We start from the raw sequence: 13022 nt of genomic DNA, 5'->3' as shown, positions 1-13022 counted from the left end.
TGCCTAAGTAGGCTACGTCTGCGTGCCATAAATCGTAACACGAGCGCTTTCCCCCGCTAAAACGGCCGCTCGCCTATTATTCCTGCAACAGAAAAGCTGGCTAGCTGTTTTGCTAACAGTCCAGATCTATGTATTTTTGCTTCTTCGTGTCCGTGGAGTTGAGGCCCTTATCCGTTACATTGGAAAGGACTGTATCAGGAGCCAAAGGTGCTATTAGGACAACAGCTCCTCTGTCGTAATTTGCTCAACTTGCAAAGAACCTGGTAAGAGGTGTTACTCGTCTTGTTGTGGTCGTTTACTTTGTCATGGTGCCTCTGGCGTTCTCATATGAAAGTGCAAGTCTAACACTTAGACAAAGAGACCCAGAATACTGGTTCCCATTAATGCCATAGGCGCGAGTACACATCATTCTACTCTATTTGTGTCTGATACTTGATTCGTCTAGCTGCATATGATGTTCCTCTTGCATTTCAGGTCCGTTCGGTGGTGTTGTCAAATTCCACCAGGGAAAAATCCAACAAGACGGTTTAACCCTAAACATTTCAAGGGCTCCGGGCAGGAAATAGCATGGAGATATATAGCCGAGGGGTATTCGCCTGTCTCCTTCATCCATCTCATGTTAGTGATCCTTCGGTGCTCTTGTCATGATCTTAGACAGATATCAGACAACGCCATTAGATGCCAGTCCAAAGGGAGAATGGTAGTTTTCAACCCTGGAGGTATCGATTTCCTGTGTTGCTGATAAGTTTGCTCAAGTAATGGCATCCTTCGAAACTATGCAGCTGTGTTCTTTGATACTAGCAAGTACTCTATAGGGTAGCCAAGTTCAATTAGAGCATTGACAGCAGTCCTGGCCGTCACTTGATACATGTTTTCTAATGCTCAAATTGTCGATGTGAAGGTAATGTGTCACACATAATGCTCCTAAGCGTTACCATGACTCATGATTTGTTTCGTGGTACACATGTCTCATTGTGGTACATCATTATTTGTGTCCCAAGTGTGATGTTTGTATTTGTAAAGTACTAGCACCAAGAACCTCCAAATAACGTCTCATTGGCAAAACAACTCTATTTAGCAAGAAACCAAAGTCAATGAGAATCGTCCCGAGCCAGAGCATAGCGGTTATAGCCGTAGTGTTCCAGACAACAAATACTGGATGATGAAAAGCAAGTTGGGTAGCTTACCCTAAATGCAGATGTTGGAATCACGGATAGATGAGGACTGAGTAATGGCAACAAGTGATAACAAATATCTGTCTCATCTATCGTCCCAGTTGTAAGTAATACCTATGCATATAGAACTTCTGTGTAAGGTAACTTTGAAAGCATCTTCAAAGAGATAAAGCGTTATAATTTGCCTCTCGCATGCTTTGCCTCGATTGCTCAGCCTGGTATAAGTCAACACAGAAACAATTGTAGTGATCAAGAAACAGAAGATAAACTTAGTAACACAATCTAAGCTCTATGTATCGTTCAAATAGCATCGATTTCCTCTGGCTGTTGATTCTCTATACAGAAATGGAAATGTATTTAGACATCCATAACCTCCAAGGCACTCGCAGAACTAATAAAAACCATGTATGATACTAATGCTGTAGACCAAAGTTAATATGACGTTATTCATACTGGTGTGAGTTATTGGAATTGATTAAATCCATCAAGGAAACATAACTGCCCTATCTATGTTGACATAGTCGTTCGTAATAACACTCAAATAAATAGCCACACAAGCAACAAGCAACCAAGTCATATGAAATCATGGCAGTAGAAATTTCATCAAACAAGACCCAGCAAAGCTTAAGTAGAACACCTCTGAGTCCCAAAACTTGATCGGGTTCCTCGGTAGTGTGCTCACGTTGAACCTGAAACAAACGACCCTGTACCCATGCACGGAAAAATATCGTTGCACCTGATATACTTCCCTAACGGACCAGCCAAGAATCAGCGTTTATTCCTTTTGATGGTGCCATATAATCCTGGGGAATATCTCCTTGATACCACGTAAGTCATCCATTCACACGCGGACGACGATTAGGTTTCGATGCCATTATATGACTAAAAAAAAACGAGACCATATCCTTGCTTCACTATAAAAGAAATAATCAGTCACCTTAGTATATTAGTTACAGTACGTAGAGGCGGCTCCCCATGTATTAAGTTACCAGCATTCAGTATTATGTACGTGCGAGACGGTCGAGACACGACCGAGTACCGAGGTCATCAATAGCATCGAACTGAGACCTGCCTTTATATGAGTTATCCTTTTCAAGAGAAAGTACGGTGTGCATAGTAGAGCAACGGGCCAGTTCTATATCACAGATCCCTACCGATGTTACCGGAGCCTCAGTTTCAAGTCATTACTTAGCCACACGTGATACAAGGACGAGAATCAAGGGTTGCCCTGGAGATGTGATTTTCGTCTCAAATTTGCTGTGTCTGAGACTCACAGGCGAGTGAGTTGCAGCATAAGGAATCTGCGACTGGGTAGATATTGAACCGGCGGCAACACAATACAGCACAGCCATTGACTCGAAACAAGCGCAGTTGCGGCTATGCAGTCTAAGAGGTAGTATAACGAGATGAGAGCGACTTTATACCGTGCAATTGACTGATAACAAACTCGGTTTGAATCCTAGAAGTACTACTGGGAGGGCTAGCTCAAGCTTGGGACGGAATTGCACACAAACTTGCTATAAAGAAAGAGATCTCTATTCTGCAACTTAGCTGAACCTCCAGGGCACTCATGAATTGTAACATTGAGCCCCAATTCCAAGTCCAAGTCCAAGTCCAAGCGCCTGGATCTCAGGAGTCAGGGGATAGGAGAAAGATTTGCGGGATGATGTTCATGATGATAGAAATGGTGATCGAGAGTTGCGTAGTCGAGGGCGAAGCGACCCTGTAATGGAGAGTCTCGTTTCAGATCAAGACCCGTCTTATTTTTGGGTCTTGTGAAGGTGTAGTTTTAGCGGCGAGAATGTAGACTATGGTTCCCAGCAGGACAAGACAGCCCTGTATAGTACAGTAAAGTACTCCGTACCTTGTGCTGCAACATTCAGGTGAACCATACACCTCACCTCATCAAAGGAACGGTTCGAATCCTCTTTTGTCTCTCAGAGGCGATTTCCTAAACGGCAGGAGATGATGGGACTGTATTGACGAACCCTGCAGGGGTAATAATAAGGGACATATTAGTAGATTGCTGATCAACGTCTAGCGCAGAAGGCCACGAGTTTTGGAAGAAGAAGCCTGCAAGCGCAAGCTAAAAAAAGGGACTCAACTCGATATTGGATGTCATTGGAGATTGGGTCCATATGGTCCAGGCAATTTGACGTGCAGTAGCCAATAGCCGATGCAGCCAATCTTGTCTCTTCACTGTGCGGTCTGAAATTTCCTTCTTCTCCTTGGGCACTTGGGCTTCCTCTGACTGCATCTGGTAGGTGGTCACTCACTTGTTGGTGAGCGAGCGTTAGGAAAAAAAGCTGAAACTCGATGGAGCTCAAGATTTTCCCGCTTTTTCATTCCCTAGGCCAGGGGTTTCAGACTGTGAGCCACTCTTGTTGTAGCTTGGCGTCTTTTGATCTGCCGTCAGAGGAGGCTAAGGAGGAAAAGTGCGGCCTGGTCTGTTTCTGAACATGGTTGAATTAATTGGTGGCTGAACTTGCTGTGGATGAATGGAGATGGACGAAGAGCTTGGGTAACTTGGATCTGCTTCTTTTACATACCGACGGGAAATATTTCCGACACAGTTTTTAATTTCTCATCAACTAACTCCTAACCTGAGGTACCTACTTGCTTGGACAATGGATCAGGACAGTGGCAAAAAGGAACTTTGACTCATTGCAATATTGGATGTGATGTGGTTCTCAGCTCGATAAAAATAAACCTTCGTATTATAACACATCTTGGGTCGAAGTCGTTAATCTCTTTTAAATGTCTCCACCACTTTAACGTCAATAGTCCTTGATTAGGATGTCAGCTTCACTTCTGAAAACCCATTCTTACTATCCATTCAAGTCGGCCTCTTGATCACTTGACGTGTTCTTGGTCAAGAATAGAAATATCTCCCAAAACTGGAGACGCCGCAGTGGCGCAAACCAACCGAGGCTAAGCCACGAGACCAGACAGCTCAACTCCGACGGCCACTTAACCCTAAACAAAGGCCACGCGAGCCGAGCACTTGGTTGTCGCGTTTCGATCGATATCATATCCAATTTGTATGACACTCTGCTGCCCGGCCAGCGAACACCGTAGCCATAGCCAGACCGCAGCCAGTGCACTTCTTCCCAGGACCCAGGGCCCAGGGCCCAAGCCCAGGTAGCCAGGCTGGGCCGGTCCCGTACGGCAACAGGCGCAGTAACGTTAGTTGACGGTGGAGGAACAGGGGGGCACCCTTTTGCCCCCGTCTCTGCACTGAGCTGCCTATCTCTAACAGTTGCAGAGAGGTTAGATGTTGGAGGTTACAGAAGGCCCCTTGTCCGCCTGTGACGCCAACAGATGGCCGAATCACGGCCAACGGGCCGGGGTCAGGCCAGGCTTTTTTGCCTTTGCCTGGACTGGCGACGGCGTTACGGAGTGGCGTGCACCCGCAGCAGAGTTGAGACGATAAGTGCCAAAGAATTATATGGTTTATCGGAATAAGTTTAATTGATACTATAATTCAGCCAGCTATGAGACGATATGAAGAGCTGCAGCCCTAGATAACAGGAGGTTGGAGGATAGAAGCTTAAGGCAAGATAATAATAGTAGGTAAGGTAGTTTGGAATTGAGTTGAGGAGGTTGGATGACAAAAGGGTATGATGTGCATGTGTACCTCAACGTTGGAATCTTGAAAGTCTGTTCTTGTCTTCAACTCCTGATTGACTGACTGATAGATGCATCGCTGACTGGCTCGATTGTCTTCTTTTTTGCCCATCGTTTCCTAATCCCGTCAAGATCTCAGATAGCCCCATCGTCCTTCAGCAAATTACCCATTCGACTGTACCGCATTTGCACATGAACAAGCAACCCAAACACTCTCGTCAGCACAGTGTAGCTTCAACTACTGAAGAGGAGGTACCTCTCCACCTGCGGGTTAAATTTAAACCCTCGACCCTGTCCTGGCGTTTCAACTTCACACCCCGCCCCCCTGTTCTGCAATTCTCTAGTCCCCAAATTGGACCACGGGGACATGATTGGCTGACTGTAGGCGCCTTCCATGCTGCAGAGTGCTGCACGAGGTCTATATTTAGGATCCTGAACGCGTTTCGTGCAGCGAACCCTCCACTCACAAAGCAGACTCTACGGCCGTGGCTAACTTGGAACGGACAAGAGGAGCTCTGAGTGGTTCATCGTAGCGCCCTTGAGGTGCTCGCCCCATTTTTGCTCATCTTCTGAGTGAAAGTGAGAGAGGAGCCTACGTTAGTAGGACGAGAAGCGAGAGTTGGAGATCGATCCGTAAGATTGATTGATTGCTCATTGAATCCAGCTCAGTTGGGTCTTGCAGGCGGCCTTGACCTGAAAATCGATGTTCTAAGGCGACTATTGCAATTCGGATGTTTCTTTCCCATTGGACACCGCTCGACGCATTAGTTCATGGCCATATTGGCAAGGGAGTGAGTGACATATGAAGCAGGGCTTGGATTCAGCCAGTCAAGATGACAATATTCAACTCAATAACTACTCGCACGAAAAGATTTTAAGCAAGCACGGTAGATTCAACATACCGGTATGATCAATAACCTTTGCCGAAACTGGTTCCAAGCATCGTCAACCCTAGTGCATGTTTCGTATACCATTCTTGCTTCCTGTGCAGGGTCCATGGAGCTGACACTGCTTGGGCTTTGCCATGTCACGTTTCCCTGGGATGCGGAGGGCTTCCAGTTCAGGTCTCTTCTCGCCTTGTGCAGCAGCATGCTTGACATGACATGACATTACATTACATTAGTTGACTTTTGCCATCCATGGCCGCAACCGCCAGCAAGCGACACAGCGCATGCGTAGGTGCTGCCGCCTGCTACGGGCGGATATTTGTTTCATACCACGAAAACAAAACACTTTTTTACCGCCGTGCGCTGTTGAAAACTTGAGGTCTTGAATTAGTTGCTCCCGGATCGGATTGGGCTGGATACCTCGATAACTGTTTGAGATACCGCCGTTGCTATGTCGCCAGCACGCCCAGGTTCTTCTCATACAGGGCACTGAGCCTCCACCAGGCAGCTGACTGCCCTGGTAGCCTGGGCTCCCGTGAGAGGCACCCATAACTGGTACCGTATGAAATATCCCTTGGAAGACACTGTCTTCAGGTAGCGCCTGCTTGCAACTCACACCCCTCAACCAGTTCTCCCCCAGAGCTAAACTCAATCCAATCCAATCCCAAGACGTTCTTGCTCAGTCTCACACTCCCCTCCAACTCGTTACTCTTCCTCTCATCTTTCTCTCACTTCCTCTTGTCACTTCGATCTTCAATTTCAATCTTCTTCTCTTCGCCCTTCCCTTTACCTTCCACTTCACCTCAGACCACTGCGCTCCGGCCTGATATAACATCTTCTCTCGAACGACGGCTCGGTCTCCCTCATAAAGGGAAATAATGATCTCGCGACTCTGACAGTGCCACTCGCAGCCCTGCCCTGCCGCTACCCATCACCGAAGCGCCTGTTCTTTGTCTCATAAGTTCTCTGGGCTCGTTCCTTCGACTATTCTCCCTGCTACCCGCTAGACTCGACAGTAGCAGTAGCTTCTTTCTCGATTGCTTCTACAGTCCAAATTGCGATCTGTTTTCGAGCAAGAACTTCATTTCTCTCTCTCTCTAAAGACCACTGTCCACCGTGAGGCTTGTCTCTCATTTACCAAGTCTAGCAACTTGCGTGCGTTTACTGAGCACTGCCCACTACTGGCACGCTCAGCGACAAGATCAGCTGCGCTGACCCATCGAACGACCGACTTGACCTGCTCTCGATCGCACCGCGACCCGCGAAGCCATTCGTTTCTCTTGCCGGACTATTTATTTCTGGCCCGCCAATTTACAAACCTTTGCACATATTCACATAATTTCAACCATATTTGTCCCAGGTGGAAGCCAACTGGTGTTTCAACGCCCTGATCAAAAAGTCGAATTATACCCGGTACGCAGACTAGAGACTGTAATTGTCCCTCAACATCTGCTTCGCTTCCCTCTACGTCCCGGAGCAGACTTGACTCACTAGATCGCCAAGCGGATATCAAAACATGCCTTCAGTTACGGACAGAAGAGTGTACGAAGATCAAATACCGCCCTTTATGACAGTGTTTGATCTGGATGCCGAGACAATGGCAGATCAGGACACTGTGACACTCATGGACACCAAATTCGTCGACATGGAACCAAAGCGACCTGGCATGATGGGTGCTCCTCCTCAACATGGTCTCGGCCCTAGCATGATGCCTGTGGACCCAACACACAAGCATCACGATAGCACATCGACACAGACTTCCGAGTCGGCAGACTCTTCACCCACAACGACCTTGTCTACAACCGACTCTTCGCCCCTCTCAGATGCGTCTCCCTCATCTTCTCCCGATTCTCCTATGAATCTTATTCCCCTCAACAATTATCCGGCCACGAGCTTTGGCAACCTCTCTACCAACCTCAGCAGCACAACCACTACTCTCTTGAGTGAGCCTCCTCGGCTGCAGCGACCAATGACATCACCCTCGCCTCGAAGAGGGCGCAATATGAAGGGCCTTTCTATCCAGCCCCCATTCGCTGCCTCGACTTCAACGACAAATATTTCGCTGGTCTCCGAGCCTTCTTCTCCATCATTTATCAAACCTACGATTCCTGCTATGAGAAGAAAGCCTAGCCAGTTAAGTCTCAAGACCAATACTTCTGACTTGATCCATAAGACCACCCTGGAGGTCCCCCCCTCACCAGCCATGCCGATGCTCCAGCGTCGAGCTCTTAAGCATTCTTGCTCCTCACCTCACATGTCTTCCGGTCTCAAGTCCGCGACCTTCGGTCCACCTGGCGGTATGACTTTCCCCAAGGTATTGGAAAGAAACGAATCCGGACTTTCAGAAGTATTGCGACCCTCAAAGTCGAGTATGAAACCAGCTTTCCATTCTGCGATTACTGAGGAAGATTCGCCAATTCGTACTCAGATGGCCATTCGAGATGATGATCCTTACCGCGATAACGAGAACAACGAGGACATGAAAACGCCAGGCTACCCTGACGGGCCAATTGCGATCTACGGAGACAATGTTTTCCTCTACTCGGAACCCACGGCTGATGAAGCATCGCGTTTTGACGTAGTCATCAATTGTGCTCGCGAAGTCAGCAACCCCTTTGAAATTCGCAAAGTGGTCCGTGAATCACAGTCGCAATCACCATTCCAGTCTATGCGACGCCCTGTTTCTGGAATTGAAAGTCCTATCCCCGATACTGCTGTGTCCACAGCCAGCTTCATGACAGCCTGGGAATATCCCCAGGAGGATTCAGCTGACACACCTACCACACCAAAGGCCTTTCAATTTAAAGAGCCTGAATACATCCATATTCCCTGGGACCACAATACCGACATTGCGCCGGATCTTATGGAGTTGTGCGATGTTATTGATAAGCGGACAAAAGCTGGCAAACGTGTGCTTGTCCATTGTCAGCAGGGCGCGAGTCGATCTGCCAGTCTGATCATTGCCTACGGCCTGTTCCAGAAACCGCATCTCACCGTGAATGATGCTTACTACGCGGCTCAAGCCAAGAGCCAATGGATCAGCCCGAACATGAAACTCATGTACTCGCTGCAGGATTTCCAGAAGGAAGTGTCAACGAAGCGAACGGCGCTACCGTCACACCGTCCCCGTCCTGGCCGTAGCCCTTCAAAGCATAGAATCACACTCTCTGTTGATGCTATCGACATTGGAGCTAAGGAGCCACAGACTGCTCCTCTTCCAACACAGAACGAAGATTCGAAGGACTCGGGCTTGAATTCGAGCCCAAATCGACTTCGCGGCAACTCAACACCCGGGCCCCGACCGGTCTCACCTGGCCCAGCTTCGGCGCCCCCAACTTGCACCTGGAAAGACGAGGTTGAGCAGCACTCGTCAGAACACCTGGATCCTTTCAAACTTGGCGACTTGCCTAAGAGGCCCGTGTCAAGTCAGGGCAAGGCACCACCAACTCTAGCCCCGTCTCCAATGGTGGACTCGATCATGAAGCCTCCACCTTCGCCTGGGTTCCCCTCTCAGGCGAGTCTTGGCTTCCAGACCATGACTTTCCCACGATTCAATCCGGCGCCGTCGGAAATGAGATTTAGTGATGCGCCAGTGGAGAGAACGATAACTCTTCCTGGTTCATACCCAGATGATAATGCTCTGTTGTCACCGAGAGCCGAGACGATGACTAACAATCCGCTTCATGACGTCCATGAAGTTGCTGGGATGCGATTCGTCGAGAGCCCACCAACTCCGAGCCAAGGCTTGTTTTCTCCCCGAGCGGGCATGTTCCCTCGAGACCCTTTCTCAACCTTCGGAAGACCACCGGTCGTTGCAGATCCCAGGAGTCCACCTACAAAAGGCGAGGCACCTATTATTCGATCAATTGATGATCTCTTATGATGAAGCTTAACCTTGTGTTTCGCTTTCAAGTCGAACGAACCAACTTCCAAGGGAAGAAGTACGACAATTACTATCGCTTTTGTTTTATTTTATAAATCCCATTCGCTATTCTACAATATGAACCACAGCATTTCAGGGGCGTTTTAGCAACAGGGCAGAGTTATAACTGCACTCCATCCGACCCTCGATCCCGGATGGTCTCTCAACCTTCCGCACGATGACACGCAAATAACCAAATACATCTTCTTTGTCACCGATCTTCTCCAATCGTTATATCCTCCTCATAACAAACATTCGCTTTTTCTCTTTTTCAGCAATGCACAGCGCATGGCGTCGGATGGTTTCACAATGACCCAGTGTAATATAGACAAAGACACTCCGTCTTGTCACTCTTGTTTCAGTTTTATTTTTGGTTCTCGCTTTGTCCATTTTGGACAACAAAATGCAAGTGGCGTATGGCTTCAGGTATCCCAAGGGGAATCATTGGGAGGGCTCAAATACCCAGTCATGGAAAGGGGTTGTGTATGTACAGGTGTTGCTAAGGAAAAGACGAGTTACTGTGTTGGGTTATAGCACCACGGCGTTTTTTCCAGGAAGCAAAAGGGTTCTTGGTACAGCAAGACAGTGTGAAGAAGAAGGCTTTACATAGTACTTATTTAGGTGATAATCAAAAGAATTATACATCGTATTGACCCTCGTTCATTCTATCTGACAGATTATGAAGTTTGCGTTTCCAAAGCAGACGCACTCGGCCATTTTGTGGGCAATTACTGTGAGGCGTTGAGATCGTTTTAACCAACTCCTGTAAACGCCCCTCACACTTGATTTACTCCTTATTCCCCTCGGATGTGCCCCTTCGAGCCACTATACATATTGTAATTTATCACTCACTAACAAAGAAAATAAACGAGATGCATTTACAGCTCCTTCTTACCATTTTGCTGTGCCTTAGCGGCCTCCTTGGCCATCTTCTCCTGTCGCGCGATGCCAGCCTCAACGCCAATGCCGCCAAACACAAGCGCGACACCAAGCCACTGCATCTGCGTGAGCCGATGGCCGAAAGCGAGAACAGAGAGTATCATGGTGAACATTTTGCGTGTTACAGTGACAGTAACGAGAAGAACGGATGAGAACGTGGACAGCGTGTAGACTGGTCATGATTAGCCTGGGATACTGATCTGGTGGAGGAGGTTGAGACTTACAGATAAAGACTTGGCCGATAGCACCGCACGCAGCGAAACCGAGAACATCTTTCCAGACAGCGGGATAACGAGCCATAAAGTCCAAAGCAGCCTTGAGCTCGCCCGCGTTACCAGCGACGTCCATGCCAAACCACTCTCCGAGACCTGTCGCGACCAACCAAGGGCTGACGATCAAGTAGGTACCCGTGACAATAGTGCTCATGATGTTGTTGGCGCACATCATCTGAGGGCCCGAGTACGGTCGGAATGTCTGGAAGATATGGTCCTGAGTGCTGTTTGTCAAGCCATCAAAAAGGAGGTTGATACCCAGCAACAGCAGGCCCCATGCTGTGCTTGCATCGTCAGGTCGGACCTTGCTGCCCTTCTTCTTTCCAGAGTGCAGCGTGAAGACAGCCACGCCGAGAGTCACGGCCGAAACCACGAGATACTTGTACAGCGGATATCGACGGCGAAAGACAGTGATGTGAAGGAACATGACAGGTAGCAACTTGCAGCTCTTGGCAAGGAGGAACGTGATGTAGTCGATATGGGCAAGAGATGCGTAGCCAAAGGGGCTCGCGAGGCTGCTCGTGACAGCAACAAGCGCGAGAGGCCCAAGGATGCGGCGCGATGGGATAATAGGAGGAACGGCGGCGTTGCTGGGCGTCGAGGCATAGAGATAGACAGCGCCTACGATGGCGGCGAAAACGGATTGGATGGTGTTGAGGAAGACGGGGAAGTGCCAGACCTCCGGGGCGTCGGCGGGACCATATGGCTTGGTAGTGAGCTTTTCTTGAAGATATGCCCAAGTGAGGCTATCCGCGACGGCTGTATTAGCGATTTCGCCATGAGAGCTGTTGGGGCTGAACCTACAATGAAGCATAGATTCCCGCGACGGCGATGACAAGCTGCAAGAGCCCAGCTTCTTGCGCAGGCGTAGGAACAGGCAAGACCTTATTCGTAATGTTTCCATTGGAAGGGCTCTTTTGCGATTGATTAGTATCCTCCCATGTTGCAGTCGTCTTGTTGAAGAACTCTGAGGATGCCTCACGCTTGATAGCTGGTTGCTTGGAGCGTGCCATTCCCAGGACTGTTAAGGGGGAAAAGATAGAAAAAGCGTGAGTGAATGAAAGATTGTGAATAATCCAGAAACCAAGTCTTAAGGAGAGGATTAAGAAATGAAGAGAGCGAAGAGAGCGAAGAGAGTGAAGAGAGAACCGGAAAAATGGTTAATTAAATCAATCACAAGTTGCCATGATGGACCAAACTGACAAGTTGGCTTCATCAATTAACCATGAGACAAAGATGCCCCACTACGATGGAACCAGCCACAGTTACATCAGCCGGAAACTAAGGTATTTTAAGGGTTGTCGGCGGGCTTTCTTCAGCCACACCTGCAAAGTCATACATTCTACCATCTAACACCACAATCATACGACTTCACTTCAATTTACTTGACAAGTAACGGGCTTTGCTCATAATTTCAATTTTATTTGATGGCTCCTGAATCCGAGCTAAGTCCGTTCCACCTAAGAATGCCTTTTCTGAAATCCCACATGGAATAAAGAGTCACCTTGTCGTGGAAACAGGCCAGCAAGGAGCAGAATACACAATGGGTGAGCCAGTATAATTGATGTCACGGGTGTGTGAGAGCGATGAGTGATGGGAATTATGTGAGCGATAAGACGGGAGTCGCGGGTCGCGTGACGATGTCGGGATCCGAGGATGTAAGAGATAGAAACAGTTGTGCGAGGTGAAAGAGACGGGGAAGGTGACGCGAAGCGTGGGCAGAGATTGTTTTGAGGAACCGTGATGTGCCCTTCTCGGTCCCTGGAATGTTGCGCTATCCCTATCGTTAACCGCTCTTCGGAGGTAATTTGTGTCATTAGGCCATAGCCATGTCGGGCTGTCCCGACGTGGTTTAACAGTCGTAAAAAGAAAACTGTGCCATGCGTTGCTGCACCGAACCACGAAACCGTTTCCTCCCAAGAAGGCAGATTACTTTTCGCCAAGAAGTCGGTTGAGCAAAACTGGTACAGATGGATATGCTACAAGAGTTTGAATAGCGATATATCGCGCCACAAAGAGGGTGCTTGATTCAGAGGAGGGAACCAGGTGACAACCAAGGTGTGAGCCGAGATCAACCCAAGTTGACCCCTGACTGTGGTGCTGTAGCGTACCAATGGTAACGAGAGGGGGAAGAATCATGAAAGGAAAACGAATTTGATGACGATGACTGATGATAAAAGGTTTCGTTTTTGGGTGGAAG

General features: G+C 48.3%; 2 protein-coding genes across 2 annotated transcripts; one reads left to right on the top strand and one right to left on the bottom strand.

Annotated features, from left to right (window-relative positions):
- Positions 1-5933: 5933 nt before the first annotated feature.
- FOXG_01836 (tyrosine-protein phosphatase) lies at positions 5934-10272 on the top strand. Its single transcript, XM_018378868.1, has 2 exons — positions 5934-6249; positions 6319-10272. Exon 2 carries the CDS (start codon positions 7206-7208, stop codon positions 9570-9572), a length of 2367 nt encoding a protein of 788 aa, XP_018234859.1. The 5' UTR covers positions 5934-6249; positions 6319-7205; the 3' UTR covers positions 9573-10272.
- FOXG_01835 (uncharacterized protein) lies at positions 6391-12174 on the bottom strand. Its single transcript, XM_018378867.1, has 3 exons — positions 11627-12174; positions 10775-11568; positions 6391-10722 (listed from the first exon to the last, which is right to left on the bottom strand). The coding sequence occupies exons 1-3, from the start codon at positions 11833-11835 to the stop codon at positions 10490-10492; spliced, it is 1236 nt and encodes a 411-aa protein (XP_018234858.1). The 5' UTR covers positions 11836-12174; the 3' UTR covers positions 6391-10489.
- Between the last annotated feature and the right edge of the window lie 848 nt (positions 12175-13022).

Source organism: Fusarium oxysporum, chromosome 5 (genome assembly GCF_000149955.1).
Source record: "Fusarium oxysporum f. sp. lycopersici 4287 chromosome 5, whole genome shotgun sequence".
NCBI classification, from domain to species: Eukaryota; Fungi; Ascomycota; class Sordariomycetes; order Hypocreales; family Nectriaceae; genus Fusarium; species Fusarium oxysporum.
The sequence above is the reverse complement of the archived record's forward strand: the minus strand, read 5'-3'. Positions and strand labels throughout refer to the sequence as shown.